The sequence below is a fragment of the Callorhinchus milii genome, unplaced genomic scaffold (assembly GCF_018977255.1).
Source record: "Callorhinchus milii isolate IMCB2004 unplaced genomic scaffold, IMCB_Cmil_1.0 Scaffold21, whole genome shotgun sequence".
Taxonomy (NCBI): Eukaryota; Metazoa; Chordata; class Chondrichthyes; order Chimaeriformes; family Callorhinchidae; genus Callorhinchus; species Callorhinchus milii.
The window spans coordinates 3638760-3661427 of NW_024704762.1; the positions used below are offsets into that span (position 1 = coordinate 3638760).

The window sequence follows — 22668 nt, forward strand, 5'->3', positions numbered from 1 at the left end:
TATGTGGTAGTAATAAAGTGCCTTTTATTTCACTGGACTAATTAAAAGGGGTTTCCTTTACTGATGTACTGATTATCGTTGTTAAAGAAGGACTCGGGATGTGGGCCAAGAACACACAATGCACTGGAGAGTAATGCATTTACACAAGGGCGTTTAGTGAATGACTGAATCATAGTAGCTTGAGGCCTGTGCTTAGTCACATAAAGGGTGAATATTTCTGCCTTTTGGGAGGTTACAACCAATAGTGAGTTGATCCCACAGAAGTGAATACCTGATATGATTATTTCCTTTAATAAATAGAAAACAGGAAACCTAAACCCACTTCCTGTCTGTGACCCTTTATTCCCACACATTCCTATTTGGTGAATATTTTTGCTGCCCAGACTTTGCAATTATTTCGTCTTTTTGTAGGCTGATTTGTGGGGGAGGGGAGAGGAAAAAAGAAACCTATATCCTGGATCTAAACGCACGACAGACAAATAGCAGGTTGACAGCTCTGCCCAAGCCCTAGCACAGAAATGTGTAGCAGCATGGTGTCGCTTTGCTAAGCTCCCAGCAAATGTAGGCAGACACAGAGCAGAAGGGTGAAGCTTACACTGAGCCCCCTCGACATAAACATGCCTAGCAGCAGGTAACGGCTTTACTGAGGCCCCCAGCAGTCACTGTCACAAATCTGTGTAGCAGCAGATGACAGCTCTGCTGAATTTCCAACACAAACAGATATGTACAGCAAGCAGCAGGATGGCAGCTGCCCTGAGCCCCAACTTAGTCCCCAGCCCCCACTCACCCAGCAGTTGGTTTCAATCAACCCAAACACAGATAGCAATAGGTTGACAGCTTTTGTCAAGCTCCGGGGCGGACCCAAATGTTCGAGAGATGTTGGCTCCCTTGGACTGCAGTCATTAACGCAACAGCAACTTGAGAACTCTATTTTAGAGTCTGTATAAAGTACACAACATTAACATTAAGACAACGCTGCTGAACCTCAGGCTGATGTTTAAAGCAGCTGTAATAGGTCAGAGCCTTGGGTTGTCCTCATGAAAGGCGCTACACAAATGTAATTTATTGTTGCTGTTGTTCCGCTCTTGCGATGGCATTGTCAGAGCCCTGGGCTGCATTGCATCTTCATCCAGATAGGACTGCATTTCCCTACCATGTATTGTTTACTGACACATCTGTGACTCTTGAGGATGAGGAAAGGTGATTTGAATCCACTCCTCCTTCCTCCAGCGAGGTTTTAAGCTAAGTGAGATCAAGCACCTTGAACCACCCTTCTGCCCCGAACCACATACAGTGTTTCAGGAAGTCCAAGCAAAGAGGCAGCAGTTAAAACCATATTTGATCATTCGAGAGCTCCAGGCAAAGTTAATCTCTTTAAACTAAATCCAAATGATCAGGGTGACAAATGAGGGAGGGCGAATTAATTCATACCCAATGTGCTTCTCTTTCTTGAAACATTTTCTTTTTTCTTTTTACCTTTCCAGGCTGGTGTACAATTGAGCAATGCTACTCCCCCCACTGTTTGGTTACACAAAAGCCTCTTAGTGCAGCCATATACAGCCTGTTGCTGTGCTCAATTCACATTGCATTTAGATTTAATCAACAGTGCCCGAGTAGTTTTACTGTTAAAGATTAATACTCGCTATGTGATGTCGTGTCGCACAGTATGTTGAGGTAGTGCCAAGACAGTTATTTGATATGTAAGCTGGCTCAGTTGGTAGCATTCTTGCCTCCCGAGTCAGAAAGTTGTGAGTTGACGCCTCATGTTGGGACTTCGAACTCACATGGTGTAAGATGACACTCTAATCCAATGCGAGGGGTCTGCTGTATTGTTTGGAACTGACATCCTTTGGATGAGATTTTAAACTGAGGTCCCATCTGCCTGTTCAGGGGGTCATTAAAGACCTCATTGCACTATTTGAAAAGAGGAGGGAGTTTTTCCTGATATCCTGGCCAACAATTCGCCAGATAAAATTGGTCATTCGTTTCATGGCTATTTGTAAGACATTTGCTGTGTGCAAATTGGCTGCTGCGTTTTGCCTATAAAGTGCCTGGAAAGTGCTTTGAGATGTTCTCCTAATGTGAAAGTCACTCTATCAAATATACTGATTTTTATTATTAATATTATTGTAAACAAATTCCTGCATAAAGTGCCTTTGAATGTTGCATGCGCTGCTGTCTTGCTTTGCTATGTAAAGATTTCTTCTGAAGAGATTTACTCCTTCCTCTGCTAAACGTGAAAGTACTGAGAACCTGGGTTCGATTCCCAGCCAGGGCGAAATCTTAGGCAAGTTTCCTTGTTCCACACACATCTGTTTACCTATCTGTAAGTAGGAACCCAGTTGTTAGTCGATTAGCGGATCATTTTCCGGGGGTAATAATTCCCCCCACCCCACCCAAAAAAAATGTTGCCCCTTCAATCCATGACTGTTTGAGGGACACTGCTCTCCACAATTAGCTGCCGCGTTTCACCCACAAAATATACGGTCAATTCACTTTGCAATATATCCTGTGAATCCCTTTGTGCAGTCTCAACGACATGATTAGGCGCTATATCAAATGCAAGGATTATTATTATTATCATGGACCCTTCTCTTTTGTATGTTCCGCATTTTAGGACGATTTTTACTCTTGCTGACTCTGCTTTTAGCCACAAGGAAAATTGTAAACAATTGAAACGAAGAAGAAGTAGACACATTCCTCGCTGATATTTGCGGTACAACTGCTTACATTGCGATACTGCTGCCAACAATCTATGAATTAAAAACACATGGTTACTTAAAGAATATATATTAAACTAAGAGTCAGTCACTGTCTAGAAATGCTACCCCGTTGTTATTTTCAGTACAGGCAGAACTGAGGAGACTGAATCCACTCATTTTGCCTTACCTTATCTTGATCCCAATTTTGATCCTACACATACATGGGATGACCAGAACTTGATCCGGATGGTGATCTCATTTCCAAGTTCCATTAAGTCATTTCGCCCACAAAATAAACAAGTCAGTTCACTTTACAGTATATCCTGAGAAGCACTTTGAGATGCCTCAACGATGTGATGAGGCGGTGTATCAAATGGAAGGATTATTATTATATAGCATGGCAGAAGAAGACTCCCAGCAGATCACTTGAAACAACAGTGGGTATAAATTTGTCAAATGGATATGAACATGTTTATGCTACCTTAACGCATTTAATAATGTCTATGCTGTGGTACAACTCTGCCTTCTTTATCCACAGCCGATAAATAAAATAATCACAAAAGGTAAAATAACAGCTGCTGACTGTTAAGCATCACTCTCTAAACCCAAAGTGGAGGCACAAATTCCGTATCATAAAGAATCGGTTGTGATGTCAGGCCATGTTTATCCCTCTATTCATGACTACATAATTGCTGTGACCTCTGAACCTCAAAGACCACTTTGAATTTACTTTCTATGTTCTCATTGAAACGTCCCCTATGGAGTGAGTCACCACTCGCTTGGAGACGGCATCTGCCATGGGAACAGTTTCCATATTTGTTCCAATTCCGAAGGTTACAAAGTTGGAGCTGGTTTTTAGAGATGAGGTGTATTTGGCAGGTCAGAATATTGATGGGGAGGTCATCTTGGAGCTGAGTGACACTTTGTTCCTTTATTCTTTGAAGCTGAAGTTCGCTGGCAAAGGGTTTGTGGAGTGGATTGAGGAAACTGATCAGTCGTTGGATTACACCAGGGCAGTCCACTGCAGTAACAAAGAAGATTACTTCCATCATATCCTCACACTGTGGGGAGCAGGTAGGAACTTGAGGAAAATATGGCAAGTGTACGTTAACAACAGAAGCGGACAAGACATTAATGCCCATTTTACTTTGCATTTTGTTTGTGTTGATTTATGGTAATTTCCTCCCCCCAGCTCGGCGTCAGGCTCTGAGACGCTGCTCCGTGTGAAGGGAGCAATATAAATACAAGTTATTGTTGTTGAAGAAACCAGGGTCAATCCTATTTGAGGCATACAATTTGGGGAGCAAGTCTTGCACCACCCCTCACAAAGTAGTTTTTCTGGGAAATCAACTGTACTCAAGTACATGTACTGCGGCAGTGAATATATGTGAGTCACACGTGAGGAATCATGTGGGAATGTAGGGTTGATCATTTTCAGGCTTGGAACCTCGATTCAGCACCACAGGTTATCAGTCCTGTGCAGTTTTGCGCAGGTTTTTGGATCACAAATTCACTTTACAATACGTATTGTCAATAACAAATTAAAAGTTGAATGTGAAAGATATCTGCGTAGTGAGTTATTCTTCAGTTCTACTCAGGAAATGGTTGTGGACTGGATACTAAAAGTCCTGGTTAAAGAATGGAATGGAAAATGATTCCTCTCTGACTCAACCCAATAAAACCATTCACGCACTTTGTCCTGCATAACACGCCACTGCTTTCCGAGGGTAACAAATCAGTTATGTTGTTAGTGCGACGTGAAAGCCATTTTAAAAGAAAATCCATGACCTTATGTATTTTGTTCACAATGGGTGAAACCTTGCAGTGAATTCAATCTCAGGGTCTGGAGGAGGAGGGCAAACTGTCCTACTTTTGGTCTTGGGATTAAAGGTCAACCTGTAACCATAAAAAGTCTAAACAGCCTCTACCCCAATACACCGGACAGCATTTACTTAACCACGTGGCTGTCCGGATTTTAAAAGCTCCTTGTTTAAAAAATTGAATTCCCGCGCCCGGTAAAATCGGAACGAAGCTCGCGAAAAGGCGAGTTAAAAGGTTAGTTATCTTAGCTTTATAGATGGTCCTTCAGCGTATCGCGCTGTGGTTCCATTCCCACGAGGAAAAGCAGCGAGTGACCTGACCGGAGAAAACGACACGATGTTCCTGACATTCCTGCCTCGTGTCTGCCCCCTGGTGGGCTTCTGCTGCATTGTTTTTTTTCCCCCCCCCCCCCCCCTCCTCCTCAACGAATATGATCCTCATTTTTTTTCTCAACGAATCTTTAAGCCATTCGTCCGCGTTAAGAAGAGTGCATCAAGAGGAAATATTTTGAATACTAATAATCCTTGCGTTTCACATAGCGCCTTATCGTGCCATTTAGGCGTCTCTAAGCGCTTCACAGAATATACTGTAAATGATAATAATTCTTGTATTTGATATAGCGCTTTGCGCGTCCTCTAGATGTCCCAAAGCGCTTCACAGAATATACTGTAAAGTGAATCAACTGTATATTTTGTGGGCGAAACAGGATAAATAATAATAATAATAAAGGGAAAGGATAGACTTAACGGCACAGAGTTTGCCCATTTTGTTGGCTTGAAAGTAGTCCCTTTATTAAGAATCTGTTCAATATTAAGAAGAATATAACAGGGTCTTTATGGTATTCTGACCTTTTAGAATCTCACACACCTGGCATGTGTCTCCCAAAACCTCCTTCAAGTCCCGCCTCAAAACTCTCCTCTTCGACCATGCCATCGGTCACGCCCCTTCCCTCCCTTCTTCCCCAACCCCAGGTCGGATCTGAAATGCTGTACACTGTCCAGCGCCTTGGACATCCTCCCGACGTGAAAGGCGCAAAACAAATGTAATCTTGTTGTTGAATAAATATTTGCAAAGATTTGGGGAAAAACATAAGAGTTGTTACGGTCTGGAACGCACTGCCTGAAAGGATGGTGGAAGCAGATTCGATACTAGCTTTCAAAAGGGAATTGGATAGGTACTTGATCAGGAAAGATTTCCAAGGCTATGGGGTAAGAGCGGGGTGAGTGGGGGCTACTTGGTAGCTGTTTCAAAGAGCCAGCACAGGCACCATGGACCGAATGGCCTTCTTCTGTGCTGTAAGATTCTATGATTTGATCTCATTAAACACAGCAATGTCTTTTCACACAGATCACGATGCTGAAGGGTTGGAGCAGGTCCTGGTTGCTGGTCCCCACAGTTTCCAATTCAACTACAAGCTGTCCTCAGACATTCCTTCCTCCTTTACCAGCAAACATGGGAAAATACGGTACTACCTCCGGGCTTTCTGCACAGCAGTCTCGGGGACCTTAGCGCAGGTGGAAAAGGAACTAAGAGTACAGGAAACATACAACCTTAACCTTGATCCACAAACCAAGGTACTTTAACCGTTTCCTTCACTCTTTGGAGTGAACTGACTCCAATTCAAGGCACAGACACACACATACATTTTGAGAATGCTCAGAATGGAGTCCAGTGGTTAGAGCACTCGCCTCGCCAGCGAGAGGCCTGGGTTTGATTCCCAGCAGTACGAAACCTTGGGCAAGTTTCCTTACAACAACAACTTGCGCTTATATAGTGCCCTCCATGCAGAGTAGCGTCTCAGAGCACTTGACAGTGACGGAGCCTGACTGAGCCAGGGGAGGGGGAGGTGGCCATAAGCATGGTCGTAGAGGAAAGTTTTCAGGCGGGACTTGAAAAGGGAGCGAGTGGACAAGGCGGAGGGATTGAGGGAGTGTGTTCCAGAGTTGGAATCCTGTAGCTCAGTGGTTAGAGCACTCAAGGTTTTTCGAAGAGGGATGTGATGACAGCAGTTTTCAGGGGGAGCGGAACAGAGCCTGAGGAGAGAGTCTGGTTGACCGGGTCGGCCACCAGGGGACAGCAGTTGAGTAGGGAAGAGGTCAAGGCAGCAGGTGGTGAATTTCATCCGGGTGATTATGGTTGAGGAGGAGGAGGGAGAAGTGGGGGCAAAGGAATGTTAGCAGTGGGGAGTGGTGGGAGCTGTGGCGGAGGGAGAAGAGGGTGTGGATGGTATGGGTGCGGTGGAAGGGGACATGGTGGACATGATGCAGCCAAGCGAATGTTTTCAATTTTTGAGGCGAAGAAGTCTAGGACCACTTTGCACTTGCCATTAGATGCAAGGATAGAGGGTTCTTGAGGGGGTGCACCAAGGAGGTGATGGACGGTGGGAAACAGCGTCTTTGGATTGTTGTTTGCCTCCAGAATGACTTTGGAGTAAAAGTCAGTTTTGGTCTGTGAAAGGGAGAGGCGGTGGGAGTGGAGATGCTTAAGGCACATTTGGTGGTGAATCGTGAGGCCGGATTTCTACCATCTGCGCTCGAGCTTGCGGGTTTGTGTTTTGAGTGAGTGGAGATGGCTGTTGTACCGGGGGGAGCGGGTGGGTTTGGAAACAACCCTGGATTTCAGGTGAACCAAGGAATTGAAGGTTGTGCAGAGACAGTTATTCAGCAGCTTGACAGCTGCATCAGGATCTCTGCTGGTGGAGGGCCAGAGGGAGAGGAGGTCAGAGGAAGAGACGGCATTCGAGGAGGAAGATTGGAAGGGCTGGGGGAGGGGTTGCGGGAGGAGAGGGAGATGAGGAAGTGGTTCGAGGTGGCCTTGTCTGTGATGGGCAGGTCAGAAATGTCAAGGCCATGTGTGATGATGAGGTCGAGGGTATGGCCACGGTTGTAGGTCGGCGAGTTGATGTGGAGCTTGAAGTTTAGGGAGGAGAGGAGGCCAGTGAAATTCGAGGAGGTGGTGCAAGGGGAGTTTGGGTGGAGGTTGAAATCACCCATTATGAGCAGTGCAGAGGGACAGGGATGAGAGGAGAGAGGAGCTATCAGTCAGGAAGGAACCAGGAGGTTTGGGGGGAGGGGGAGAAACTAGGAGGATTTGAGGGAGAAAGAGGAGGGATGATAGAGGTGAGGTGCTCAAAGGAGGAGAAACAGCCAGAGGAATAGCGGGATAGACCAAGGGAAGCTTGAGAGATGAGGGCCACCCCGCCATCATGTTGGTTGGGGCGGGGGGTGCGGTGAAAAGTGTTGCTAGGAAGGGAGGCTTCAACGAGGAGAAACGGGGTCACCGGGGGAAAGCCAGGTTTCTGTAAGCCCAAGAATATCAATGTGCTCATCCAGGATGAGGTTGTAGATAGTAAGGACCTTTACTCCAGACACCTGATAATAATCCCTCAATTAAAAAATAATAATTTGGTCACTCAATCCACGACTGTTTGTGGGACACTGCTGTGCGCAATAGGCTGCCGCGTTTCGCCCACAAATATACAGTCAATTTACTTTACAGTATATTCTGGGAAGTGCGTTGAGACGTCTCTAAGACGTGAAAAGCGCTATATCAAATGCAAAGATTATTATTATACACACTGACGTTCTACCTTCCTCTCTCTGGAAGGTGCTGAGGCCAATTGCAGATCACCAACTATTATTATTATTACTATTATTATTATTGCCTCAAATGAGATCCGCTTTTTCTTTGGGTCAGCCGGGTGACTGACACACGCGGAAACCCTTCACCGTGCTTGAGAGTATCCAAACCAAACTGAGAATTCCACGCGTCCCACCTACACATGAAAATCCCAGAGACAGATTGTTGGAATGGAATGCGCCCTCTCTCCCCTCTCCCGCTGACCTAGTTCCGGAAAGTGAGATCCGCTAACGTAGCACAGATCGATCTTGGGACCCTAATGTACAGCAGCACAATTTCCGCATCTCACTAAGGGAGACAGAATCCGAGTACAGTAGAAACAGTCTGGTTACCAAGGCAATACCCTTTTGTAGCTGTGCGCAGATTTCAGGAATGTGTGGCATTTCCATTACTCTTTTGAAGTGGATTTCGCTATTGATAAATAATTTTTTTCCTCCCTCTCTTCTGAAGGTGTTGACTCAAGCTGGACCACCGTTGCAAGAACACCTCCTATTCTTCATGTGTTGTCATAGTGGTGGTGGTGTGTGTGTGTGTGTGTGTGTGGAGTGGGTGGGGTGGTTTGTTTGACCCCTACTGTTCTGACCCAACATCCACACACAGACACCTTACAGCAAGAATCTCTGAAAAGTCAGGTAATCAGATGCAGAAAACCTGTCTGAAGTTGCCCCGTAGTTAACCCAAGAACACTGAGGTCAAATGCTGCTCCACCTTGAGATCACAAAATTTAGCACAGATCTGAACTTGCAGTTGTGTAGCGTCCTGTAGTGTATTGGTTAGACTTTAGAGCACTTGCCTTGCAACCTGGGTTCAATTCCCAGGGTTGGGCGAAACCTTAGACAAGTTTTCCTACTCCACACGTCTCTGTTTACCTAACATTAAGTAGGATCCCGGTTGTTAGTCAATTGGTGGATCACTTTTCCGGAGGAATAATCCATTCAAAAAAAAATTGGTCACTCTATCCATCAGTTGTTGCACTGACCGACAGTGCCGTTGTCTTGTGACTACGCCAAAATTACAAAAAAAAAATCAGGGCAGCTCTTCCAGTGATCTAAGCAGCTTCGCTGAGGGAGAAAAAAAACAGCTATAATGATCGCACTGATCTTGGGCTCGGGAAGAGAAAAAGGTGAGTCTTTTCTGCCCCTTATCGCTCGATATCTACCGATCTACTATCGCTATCTATTGATCCTTAGTGTAAAGCATATGTGTCCGATAAAATAATCCACATATCTGATGTAGCACCTTTCATATTGGGAGGACATCTCAAAGTGTTTCACAGGATTTACTGTGAAGTGTAGCAACTAACTGCACTTAGTAGGGAATCAATGGGTGAAAGCAGAATCAGTCTCCTCTTCGACTGTGCCTTCGGTCACCCTCCTACCCCTACCAACCCTGCCCTTCACCCCTCTTGATCCCAATCACCAGCTTGGGTGCAGATCCCTGACTGTTCCAGCTTTTTGGGACATCCTCTCGATGTGAAAGGCGCTATACAAATGTAATTTGTTGTTGCTGCTGTTGTCTCGATATCTGCCAACACTCTCTATCTAGGCTCAGAATTGAAGCAAGGCCTCTCGAGTCAGGTACCGGAGGACACCAGTGGAACTTTCCCCCAATCAACGCAAGGCAGCACTTTCAGAAGAGGAGAAAATTGGGAGAGAGAAAAAAAAACTGATCCAAAAATAATCCTGGTTCAGTCCTGATTTTGCACTGAAGCATCACTATGCAATAAGGAATTCAGTATAACAGAAGTGTGAAAGAAGTTGCTTTAGAAGTTTGTAATGACAATAATATAATAATCTTTTAATATAGTGCCTTATCACATCGTTGAGCCGTCTCAAAGTGTTTCACAAAAATACTGTAAAGTGAATTGACTGTATATTTTTTGTGGGTGAAACACGGCAGCCAATTGTGCACAGTAATGAACAGTCATGGATTGAGTGACCAAATTATTATTAATAGTCTTTTGAAGGATTATTACCCCTGGAAAAGCGATCCGCCAATCGACTAACAATCAAGTTCCTACTTACTGCTAGATAAACAGGCGTGTGGAGAAAGGAAACTTGCCTAATGGTTTGTCCTGCCTGGGAATCGTGGCAATGCTCAAACTAATACACTGCAGGACAAGTTTGGACCAGGCATGTTTATCTGAACTCGTGTCATTTCTGTAACGTTGTGCATGCCTTTCTCTCTCCAGCTCCCTGTGATGGTTGAAGCTGAAAAAGGGGTCTCGTACCTATGCTGGACATTCCCAGGGATTTCTTTAAGAGTCTCGATCGATAAAGGCGGATTCGTCCCTGGCGAAGAAGTCATCATTACATCCCACATCAACAACCGGACACCAAAGAACGTCAAGTCAATATCTTACTCTCTTTACTCCGAGATCAAATACAAAGCCTTCATCCAAGAGGCCTTTTGCGACCACTTCCGGGAATTTGTGGAGAAGATGACAATGATCAAGACAAACCCTACCGTCGACATTCCGCCCAGGAACGACACAAAAATAGTCGGATTGTTGCAGCTGCCCAGCCCCCTGATTGTGAGTGACATGTCCAGGTGTAGGATTATATCTGTACAGTACTGGCTAGTGGTGGCGATTTCCATCCCAGGCACTCGTACATCTGTGTCAGTCTCAGCCCCCATTAAAATTGGAACCACTCCAGTACAATTGTACAAGTAGTACAAGAGAATGGCGGTTGATTGCGATGGATATATATATATTTTATTAAATGTTAATCCAACCTCCCCGAATGATACCATTTGACTGAAATATCATATTAAAACAATTATTAGAAGCAGATCTTGTTTGATTAAGTCAGTCCAGTCTTTATTTGTGTGTGTTTTAAATGTGTGTGAAGAGGTACAATAAAGTATTTGTTTTCAACCGTTCTGTCAGGTACAGCAGACATAGACATCAACCATAGTTGATACAACAACAACAAATTACATTTGTACAGCGCCTTTCACATCAGGAGGACGTCCCAAGGCGCTGGACAGTCAGGGATTTGGACCCAAGCAGGGGGTTGGGATTGGAAGGGGCGGAGGGTAGGAATATATTTAATAATAATAATACTTGCAATTGATATACCACCTTATCACGTCTTCGAAATGTCTCAAAGCCCTTCACAGAATATACCGCAAAGTGAATTGACACGGCAAACGCGGCAGCCGATTGTGCGCAGCAGTGTCTCACAAACAGGATCGAAGTGACTATATATCATGCACACACACACACACATATATGATACATCAGACGGGCATCAACCATGCTTTAGCAAGGGTACAATGTCCTCTTTCTCAACCCACCCCTCCCCAACAGGTCCCCCAACGAGCGACAGAAGAACTCGACAGAACACGAATACCAGATCCCTCCCCACAGTTGGACGAGCTGGTGATGAGTTGCTCCATTGCCCACCCCACGGAAATCTGTTCGGCGGACAATTCGGTGAGCCGCAAAGAAATGAAAACAGCAGATCAGAAGAGAAGGGTTTACAAAAAAAAATGCTCTGATGAGTACAGTCATTGCCCTTTGATACACCACAGGGTTCAAATTCCAATCTGCTGATCCTTTTGTGTGAGTTCGTTGTTGTTGCAGGAATCTGAATAACCAGGAAGCAGAAGCCTTGTGTGTGTGTGTGTGTGTGTGTGTGTGTGATATGTTTTCCCATGTGTGTATGTGTATATACATTGTAGTCCAGTGTCTTAAGACAGATCCCTAAGATGGGTCAAACAGCTCTGTTAAAGGGCAGCACTGGGTACCACATCAATGCCACAGCCCTCTCCCTCCCAGAAAGATGCTGAATGGATATCGATGGCTAAACACAGTTATAACTTGTCAAGAGACTCTGTGCAATAGAAGGAGGGGGGAGTGGGGGGTGAGGGGGGTGGGAGTGGGGTGGGGGGGTCTCCCTTTCAGACAGAGCTGCAAACCAGAATGGAGATGGGACTACAGAGCAACGTTTACTTTCGGTTCCTCCTGGGGTTGGCCTCACTATTGGTCCTCTCTCCCTGTCTCTCTCTCTCTCTCTGCACTGATCATTGATTGGGAGCCCAGTGCAATCCACAGAAGTTCCGGGTTTGCCTTAATTCGTATCCGCAGTGACTGACAATACCCATTTAGGGACATCGTCAAGAGGCTGAAGGTTCATCAGAGAAGGTAGGGGTGAATCCAGGGCTGTAACCCTCTTGGAGATGTTTGATCCCCCCCCCCCCCCCCCTGTTTCTCCCTGATCACTTGCAGGTCCAGATGGATTGCCTTCAGTTTCTCAGCTGCTAACTATGATGCATTCAGCTCCCCAGAGGAACTGATACTCTTCCAGGTCAGACACACAGAAATAAGTTTGACAAATCTCCTCCTCTCGCTTCTTTCTCTTTGTTCTGCACTTTCACGCTACCGAGCTTTCTCTGAGACGCTTTGCTTTTGCGCCAAGAGTCTCTTGCTAGTAAATAACATTAATAATCCTTGCATTTTGATACAGCGCCTTATCAAGCCCTTCAGATGTCTCAAAGAGCTTCGCAGGAGCCGGGAATCGAACCCAGGTCCTCTCGCTTGCGAGGCGAGTGCTCGCAATACTGTAAAGTGAACTGGCTGTGTATTTTTGGGGGTGAAACGTGAAAGCAGATGTGTTAAATCAAAGGAGTTGAGATGAAAGGGGGAGGAGGAAGCGTGCAGGTCAATGCTTCCAATATTTTTCAGAGGGATTAATTTAGTAAATGTTTATTAATAATAAATAATAATAAGCCTAGAATTTGATATAGCTACTTATCATGTCATCGAAATGTCTCAGAGCGCTTCACAGAATATGCTGTAAAATGAATTGATTGAATATTTTGTGGACGAAATGTAAGTTTGTAAGTAATTCATTTTAAAGGAGGGTGCTAGATAGAATCAGGGAGCAGAAGAAAATAATTGTAATTGGGTCACCTGTGAAACACTTTGAGATGTCCTCCGGATGTGAGAGGTGCTATTAGTCCTTTGAGTGCTCTAACCAATACTATAAAGTGAATTGACTGTATATTTTGTGGGTGAAATGCAGCAGCCAATTGTAGAAATGTAAATTAATAGTAAGGCTATTCGTTTATATTTATATGGTGCTATTCACGTTGTAGAGTTGTAATTTTTTTCCCGTTCGTCCCAACCGTCGTCTTACAAACAAGTAAGATTTTATTACAATTGTAAGAGCTGATTCAAGAGCAGTCAACAGTCTCCAAGAAGAGCACCTGATAGTCAAAAGAATGAGCTGCCGATGGTCAGTTAAAGCAGCCTTTTTATCCCCAAAACGTGCTCAAGGTTGAAACATATACAAAGGCAATTAAAAAAGTATTATCAATCATGTGGCTCCAACAACTATTTGAATGGTGATGTCAATCAATCCATATCTCTTAACAAGGTTAAATGTCGTCTACTAATTAATCTCTATTCGTGCTGATTATTATTCTTTTAAGAGTCAAGAAAATATAATTGGCATAGAATATGTACCTGATTAATACCGTTGTCTAAATTACACAAGATATATTCTAAAGCTATCTAACAAGAATGTAACCTTTAAACTTATAACACAGAGTAAGAAATACTGAAGGAAGAGGATGATTCAGGGACGTTTGAGGCATAAGCTTATCTCCAGATGCTGTTTGTGTCAGACAATGTCTTATTTATTTCAAGGTTTGCAGAAGCTACTGCTTCCCTGCTTCTGTGAAATGCCCAGATAAGGATGGAGCTGGCATTGCCGAGTCTGCCACATTTCCCAGGACTTGCTTTCTGTTCATCTAATAGTTGGTTAAAAGGTATAAAATTATTCCTAGGTATAAAAGATTTTTTCTGCAATCTCACAACGTCAGCCAGATGATCACCTCAGGTGGGGGTGGGAGTTGAGAAGGGGCAGTGAAGGATTGAAGAGGGGGAGATATTAAGTTTTCAGGATCCAAGACATGTGGAACAGACTCGATGGTCTGAATGGTGGTTCTATTTCCTGTTTTACTGTGTGTAAGAGTTGTCTCCGCCTTCTAAAACCCACAGGCATTGAGATCATTGGTAGCCCCAACTACAATCGCTTAATACTGCTCTGATCAGGGATTGAACCTGTGACTTTGCTCTGCCATTTTAACACCTGGTCTAACGTGGTTTGTCAGTGTAGAATGCTACAGCGCAGAAACAAGCCATTTGATCCATAAATGCTGCGCTGGTTGTTTTCTCCACTTGATCCACCTCGTCTATTCACATGCTCGCTCCCCAAACCCTTTATTATTAATAATAATTATTATTATTAGGGAACAAACCTAGGTCCTCTCGCTTGCGAGGCGAGTGCTCTAACCAGTACGCTACAGGACTCTAAATATTCTTCCTTAATATTCCCCCTTTTCAAGCATTTCCTAATTCTCCTGAAATAATTTGTGGCAGAGAATTCCACATTCCACCAGCCTCTGTGTAAAGAAATGTTGTTTAATCTCTCCTTTAGTTCTGTCGTGATTATTGTTAGATTGATGCCCACTCATTACCGGCTTCTTGACCAGAGGAAATAATCAATTATTCTTTGTCCTATCATAACTCCTCATAACATCTTGTGGAGTCCTGTAGCTTAGTGGCATAAAGTCTCTCTTCATAATGGAAACTCCTCACCCCTGGGATCAAAGGGCATTGTAATCTGTGTTTTCCAGAAAATACTAAAAATTAATGCCTCTTACAAATGCATATGTGATAAACTTCCTTGAGGAACGAGGGCCAATTCAGAAGAGGCCTCATCTCTAGGCTGCCCTGATGCACCTCCTAGTGGTTCCAAAGTAGCATTGACTGTGAGGTTCGTGAGGAATCGTCGTCCTTAGCCAAATGTGGGAGACCTGAGAGAAGGCAAAAAATTATCCTTCAAAAGAGGAAGCCCTCACCTGAGGGTCAAAAAATGGGAACAGTGCATTTCTTGTGTTCAGAACAGGAAGTGAGCAACACTTCGTTATGTGTTCAGCGGTGTCTGTGCCAGCATTTGTGGCACGGCTTACTTTCCGTAGTTTCCTCCATTCCTGAAGTCACTGACTCATACTGAGATACTGTGTGTCCTCTGGTAAGTATCACTCTGGGATGCACTATATAAATGCAAGTTGTTGTTGTTGGTACCATGTCCAAGGGCCAATGCTTACTGAATGCCCGCAGGCTAATTGAACGCAGAGGGCATCAGGTCTAAGTCCAATGCTGTCTTCGTGCACACAACAGGTAAACACCAGTATTGTGTTCCTAACTCCCTGATCTGTTTGGGTTAGTGCTGCACACTAGGAAGTGCATCTATCCTCCAGGCAATTGGTGGGACGGGCAGGGGGAAGATCAAATCGAAACACATTCCTGCCCTTACCTATCATCAACACGCTTTCACTTCCTAGCAGGAAGATGGGTCTCTAATAATAATCCTTGCATTTGACGTAGCACTTTTCATGTCTGGAGGATGTTTCAAAGCACCTCACATGATTTACTGTAATACAAAGTGTCTGTGTATCTTGTAGGTCAATACGACAGCCAATTTGAGCGCAGCAATGTGTGACAAACAGCCATGAAATGAAGGGCCAATTTTATCTGTGGATTGTTGATCAAGAATTCGGGAGAAACTCCCTTTCACTTCAGGAGGTCATCTCAAAGCGCTTTACACAGCTGTCTGGGCACTTATGTCATGGGGGAGAGGTTAAGAGGCTCAAAAGAGGTCAGAGTAAGATGGTCCTAATCTGAAGGACAGTACCTTCAACAACGCAAGTAGAATAACCCAGATATCTCTTCATTGTTGCAGTTCAGACCATGAAGCCCAGCGAGATATGATCAAATGAATTGACTCTCGGTGTTCAAACCTCCTATTACATAATGAAGAATGAATTTGCGGGCAGACAACTGCACACTTGGCAAAGTGCACCGTAGAAAGAGTCTTGCCCTTCACAAACCAGCTGGGCAATGGGAAGCCATGCTGATTCACGCTAACTGAAGGCCTTTTGTGAGCTCTCTGGTGCTGAGACACAGCTACACTGCCGACCATGGCGAGCGAGAGTGATCCAGCTCCCTATTTTGAGGACATGTTTGACATCTTGTCCAAAACGCCACAGGAAAGGCTGATGAGCCTCAAGTACAAACTACCGGTTGACCGAAAGATCGACCGTCTGCTTTACAGCGCCGTGTTGTTCTTCTTAAACGAGAAGGAGAAGGCGGTGCTTTTGGTGTCTGACGACAAGGAACAGAAGTGCCAATCTGCTGTCTACATCCTGAACAAAATCCAAGGTACGGAACAAGGAGCAAATTCCAAATTCGGGTGGGACAATTTGACCCCCGAAGATCTTGCGGTCCGCGTGGATCTCGCTCGGATCTTCACGGTCCTCTCGCAGGAAAATCTGTGTGAGTCCTCTGTGAAAGACCGGGCATATCGTGCTGCTGTCCACAGCTATCGATCGAGCGGTCAGATCGACAGCGTGGAATTCTGGGATCTACTGGATGAATCCAGAAGACAATGTGGTTGTCGGGACTTTAACTCCAAAGGGGAAGATGCTAACAGACCGTTTCTAAAGTCGCTGGATGAAAATAGCTTAAGTACAAGATCAGGCAGCGACTGCAGAAGCAGAGTCGAGACTGTGCGCAATCGGACGTCAACTGACCCCATGATATCTTCAGGAGTTAAGCAAATCACGCTGCCCAGTCACTTTGAAATTAGTGCAACATCCACTGTACCATTTCTTTCTGGTTCACCTCAGGACAACCTCAAATCTAAAGCGAAAGGTCCGGCCGAGCGTGGATTGGTCCCATCCACATCTCAAAGTGCATCGTTCCACATTAATAACACGGCATCAAATCTACCTCGGGAAGAGCACTCGGCAAATAGTAGGAATACCACCGGTACAGGAGCTCAGCCTGAGGAGGGGTATTCAACTTACTCCCCAGTTAAAAATTCATCGGCGGTTGGAGTGAAACCTATTGAATGCACTGAAGAGACAGACAGTAATCAGATAGTTACTTCAAAGACTAGCACACAGGATCAAGATCATCTCAATTCTAACCTGTCCGATCCACATCCTACACAAAATGCAACCCTATCGGAAGATCCCCAGTCCAGTCGTCCTCGAATGAACATTTCTGAGGAAACGGAGGAGAACGTTGAGAACAAATTTTACCCCTTTGTTATCCTGCACGCTGATGAAGACCAAGAGATTGCAGAGAAGGTACGGAAATCACTTGAGGAATTGGGGGTGATGGAGGGGGCAACGTTTTGCGAAGATTTCTCACTTCCGGGAAAGTCTCCCATAAGTTGCATCCAAGACGCAGTTGATAACTCTGCCTTTACCATCCTTCTTTTGACAAACAACTTTAACACGCACTGGACGGAGCTCAAGACCAATATTGTGTTGATGAACTCCATCCAAAATAAACATAAGTACAACACGGTCATTCCGATGCTGACAAAAGAAAACCGGCTGCCCAAACGCAAGATCCCTTTCGCCCTTCAAGCTATCAACCAACTGGACGAAACCTCCAAGCACTTCGAAAGGCATGTCGCGAAAACATTTGAGCCAGCCAAACTCAGGACATATAAGGATAAGTGGTTGGTTGAGCAAAAACTTCAACAGATTGAAACCCAAAAGGCTAAAGTTGCAAAAGACCGTAAAGATCTCCGAGATATCACCAGACTAACACAACAGCTAGGGCAGAATTTGCAAAACTACCAGAAAGAAGGACAACATTTAGCATCCTTAAGACAATATTGTAACGCTTTGTATAATTTTCCAAATCTGCCCCCAATTCCCTCACCCTATCCAGGACAGATGAGACCTCCAATGGGTCATGAACAGATGCTGCCCATGTTATACCCATTTGGGATTCAGGGCCCAGGTCAGTTTCCACCTGATCCGAGGCAATACGGTTTCAACCCCCATATGCACACGCCACGTGAGGTCCTTAATCCCAGCAACGGTCAGGGAGCTCAGAGTGTCACGATTAACAACTCCCCAATGCACCCAAACCAGCCCCCCAACATTATCCAGATTCACCACGTCAGCAACGTGCAGATAGGAGACTCCAACCAGTTGACCATAGCTGATTCGGGAAAAAGTGACGGGAGCACTGACGAGGAGGAGGAGGAGGAGGAGGAAGAGGCTGATGACAGTGATAACTAAGCAATGGCAAAACCTCTTTTATGTCCTCTAATTTATAGGTAAAACAGATCACGCAGCAGGAGGTGAGGATGTTGAGAATGTGTGGCATCAGGATATTCCTGCTTAAAGACCTGGAATAAGCCTACTGTGTTTTACCCGTGTGTAAGAACAATGAGGCGGGCAGACTGCTGGTGTCTTACATACTCATTCAGTTGCGGGATCACACGATTCAGGGGAGATGTACGATTGCAAGACCTGATGTGCGAGATTAGCAAAAGGATTTTTCTAACCAGGGGATTTTGGATGTGTTGTAGTTGACTTGAATTCGCTGGTTACAAATCCTTTTTGTAAATCTGGCAGATCGGGTAAAGGCAGATTCTGGTAAAGGCAGAATACCGCAAATGCTGGAAATCTGAAATAAAAACAGCAGTCGCTGGGAACACGCAGCAGGTCAGGCAGCATCTACAGAGAGGAAAATGAGTTAACGTTCAGGTCAGTGAACTTTGGTCAGTTCTGACGAAAGATTATTGACTTGAAACGTTAACTCACCTCACTCTCTCCATAGATGCTTCCTCCCTCTCTCCACGGATGCTGTATGTTCTCAGCGACTCCTGTTTTTGTTCCTGGATACTGGAACTCTACTTAGATGCTGATGTTAGTTTTAACTTCCAATGACATGCCCAAAAGTTGGCCACAACCATCCTGCATTCCCTATTTGGGAACAGGAGGAAGCCATTCAGGCCATTAAGCCTGTTCCACCAGTTTATTGGTCATGCATATCTTCTAACGCCATTGCCCCACCTTGCTTTTCTGTCCGAAACACTGGTTGTCCAGGGCCTTGGGACGCACACCTGAAGCGAAAGGCGCTATACAAATGGAATTTTGTTGTTGCTCTCAATACCTTTCTACCTTTCCTAAGCGTCCATCTCTCTTTTAAATATCCCAATTGATCCTTCCTGGGCAACTTCCTGGGGCAGGGCGTTCCATGTCCTGGCAACCTTCTGTGTGAAGAAATCTTTTCTGATCTTACTTCTAACCAACTCAGCTCCAATTGTAAGATGATGTCCCCATGTTTTACAACAACAACAACAACAAGATTCCATTTATAGAGCGCCTTTCACGTCAGGAGGACGTCCCAAGGCGCTGCACAGTTGGGTCATGACCCGAGCAGGGGGGAAATGGTCAGGGTGAGGGGAGGGAAGGGAGGGAGAGAGGAGGGGGGAAATGGTCAGGGTGAGGGGAGGGAAGGGAGGGAGCGAGGAGGGGGGAAATGGTCAGGGTGAGGGGAGGGAAGGGAGGGAGCGAGGAGGAGGAAGAGAGTCGAGAGGGGAGCTGAAGGCACGGTCAAAGAGACCCGTCTTTACTAGGAGTCACCCACTCTCTAGCTTGCGATTTCCCTTTGTGATTATTAGCACATTATCTTCAACACATCCATTTTGCAAATCTCTCCAATTAGACCTCAATTGATAACTGTGATGGCCATGTGTTCAGCGCTGTTGCACTATTAGAGTGAGTTAAAAAAAACTATTCTAAACTGCACTTGAACATATTTGTGGGTTTAGCTATTGGAGATCTTTGATCAGTGATTAATCTGTGCTTTTTATTAAGCCTGGGTTTGCAGTAGCTTAATGTCCTACATCCTGTCTGGTGTTTTTAACATTCCCGAAGTTCTTTTGAAGCTGTGCTATTTGCACTAAGAGGGACTGAGAGGGAGTGGGTGGAAGGAAAACAAGGGGAAATTAAAAATACTATAGATGAAGGCAGAGAGACAGAAGAGAATCAGTCTGTGATACTCAAAGATTGATTGAAGCTTTGTCCTGAGACAAATGGGAAGGAAGACGAACAGGAATGATACAGAGCTGGGAGAGTTGATTTAAAAAAAAAATTCTTGCATTTGATATAGCGCTTTTCATGTTTTCTAGACATCTCAAAGCGCTTCACAGAACATACTGTAAAGTGAATTGACTGTATATTTGTGGGCGAAATGCGGCAGCCAATTGCGCACAGCAATGTCCCACAAACAGTTTGTGCCCCACAAACAGTCATGGATTGAAGTGACCATTATTATTTTTTTTCTTGAGGGATTATTATCAGGCGTGTGGAGTAAGGAAACTTGCCCAAGGTTTTGCCCTGGCCAAAATATCTCTAAATGGTGAAGCAAAAATAATAATCCTTGCATTTGATACAGCTCCTTATCACACCGTTGAGACATCTCAAAGTGCTTCACAGGATATATCGTTAAAGTGGATTGACTATGTATTTTGTGGGCAAAACATCACCTGGCTTTAAATTTACTCGACTTTCTTAGCATTTCAGAGCATGCAGAATTTGACAAATTGTTGAATTCAGACTGAACCCTGAAGCCATTTTTATGTAGTTCTTTAAAACAACTTGCAAAAAACCGGTTTCATAAATATTTAATGATAAATCTGCAAACTCTGAAATACCAAGAAAATGCACCGAAGTTAAATCAGGTGGAAATTCTCCCCAAATATTTTCCAAAACACCTGATGTCCTCAGGTGTTGAAAGACACTAACCAGTGCAGAACTGAGACATATAGGGCTCAAGATCCCGGGTTCAGTCCCTGTTACCCTGCTGGATTAACAGTTGTGATGCCACAATTACCCGAAGTGCCCATGGCTTGGGAAGGAAAAGTGTTTTTCTTCCCCTGGTCGCTGCACTGGAATGGAATCCGGTTGTCAGTCAATAGGCTGATCACTTTTCGGGGGTAATAATCCCTCCAAAAAACAATAATTTGGTCATTCAAGACTGTTTGTGGGACACTGCTGTGCGCAATTGGCTGCCGTGCTTCTCCCACAAAATATTGGCAGTCAATCCACTTTACAGTATATGGTGTGCAGAGCTTTGAAGTGTCTCAACGCTATATCAATGCAAGTATTATTATATTGCCCTGCGTGAGGGGGTGCTATATCATTGCAAGTAGTTGGTGTTGTCGCTCATCACAAAGTCATCTTGTTCTTGCAGCTGCCCCAGAAACTATCACCCAATTCATCACAGACTAGGATTCAAGATGGTATCTTCCTGGGATTTTGCTCACTCCAGGCTTTGCTGCCCACATCAGATTCCAATCACTTCCCTTTTAAACGCCCCTCTGAATCCCCAAATGATGTGCGTGAAAGTTAATCAGTTTAGGATGAAATGTATTTCACTGCCATGTTGTATTTCTGTCATTTACCAATTGGGAGTGGGAACCAATCTCTAGGTAAAATAAACCCGCCTATCTCTTTACAAATACTTTTAACTGACAGAACAAATTGGTAATTTCGTTACAGACTGTTTTTGATATGGTTAGTTTAAATACAATTCCGAGCTACTCAACAGGTTAAAAAATGCAATATTTGCAAATTGGATTTGTTTACACTGGGCTTTATTTGGATTTTGCTAGTTTGCAATTTATTTTGCAAATGTCATAATTCAGTATTCGCAAATTAATAGAAGCCAGAGTTTGGTTTGCAAATGTCGCATTTTCAACCCCAGTGAATTTTTTTTAAAGATCATTGGAATCTTTCCTTTCATTACTGATGTTTTAATTATTACAAATGTTTTTGTTTTATGGGTTAGTTTGGCTCGTGTGTAGATCTTCTAACCCAATCCATTGCTGATGTTTGATATGGAGTCATAATGCAGTGAAACCACTTTTTAAAGACCTTTCAGAAGAAATTTCACCTGGGTCTAGACTTATTTATGAAGCAATTCAGACATTGCAGTTTGGTGAATTCAGTCTTAACTTTGGAGTCAGTTTGGGTTATTTGTTGGTGGGCTGTGAGTTCTTTTAAGAATCTCAGGAAAAACACTTAAATGTTAAGACTTTTGTGTTCAACAATTTGCCAGTCTCTGCCTATTCTGAAACGCTACACAGAATAGTCTTAACCAAGGTAGAATTTCTCCCCATATATGAATGGAAAGACTTTTAAAGTGACCAGTCGGATGGTTCAGCCCCATGTGAAGCCCAACATGGAGTAGCAGAAGTGGTCATTTATAGACTGGTTTCACTGCATACTGTGCTGTTGAATGGAATAGAAGAAGTTGTGAATGTAAAGAAAGAATTAATGGATAGAACAGCTATTTACCAAATTCATGAAACATTAAAATACTGAAACAGACTGTTGGCATAATTTCTATGGAATTAATTACTTTTAATGATTTTGAACTCATTTAAAAAATATTTTGATCCCATATTTTTGCAATCTGGAGTCAAAATATTCAGTCAATTCTGGTGGCTTAGTGGTTTGAGACAGCAACGGATGGTGACTGAGTGGTGGGATGTGATTCATTCAGACAGTTTCTGCATATAGACATGTACATTCTCTCCATGAGGAACAAGCTTTTGCCCAATGTAAAACATAACGTCATTGAAGTCATTTCAAAATATGGTGGAAGACCAAT

General features: G+C 44.1%; 2 protein-coding genes across 4 annotated transcripts; both read left to right on the plus strand.

Moving 5' to 3' along the window:
- The first annotated feature begins 3499 nt into the window (after window positions 1–3499).
- LOC103183549 (arrestin domain-containing protein 5) lies at window positions 3500–11061 on the plus strand. The gene is made up of 3 exons (XM_007901111.2): window positions 3500–3776; window positions 5871–6097; window positions 10354–11061. Exons 1-3 carry the CDS (start codon window positions 3500–3502, stop codon window positions 10834–10836), a joined length of 987 nt encoding a protein of 328 aa, XP_007899302.2. The 3' UTR covers window positions 10837–11061.
- Window positions 11062–12146: 1085 nt separating this feature from the next.
- Window positions 12147–18703, plus strand: LOC103183547 (TIR domain-containing adapter molecule 1). 3 transcript variants are annotated; one of them, XM_007901107.2, is made up of 2 exons: window positions 12147–12312; window positions 15920–18703. In XM_007901107.2, the coding sequence occupies exon 2, from the start codon at window positions 16158–16160 to the stop codon at window positions 18279–18281; it is 2124 nt and encodes a 707-aa protein (XP_007899298.2). In that variant the 5' UTR covers window positions 12147–12312; window positions 15920–16157; the 3' UTR covers window positions 18282–18703. The 3 variants fall into 3 exon arrangements, with proteins under 3 accessions (XP_007899298.2, XP_007899300.2, XP_007899299.2); XM_007901109.2 differs by lacking the exon at window positions 12147–12312 and adding an exon at window positions 12399–12475; XM_007901108.2 differs by lacking the exon at window positions 12147–12312 and adding an exon at window positions 13860–13940.
- Window positions 18704–22668: the final 3965 nt, after the last annotated feature.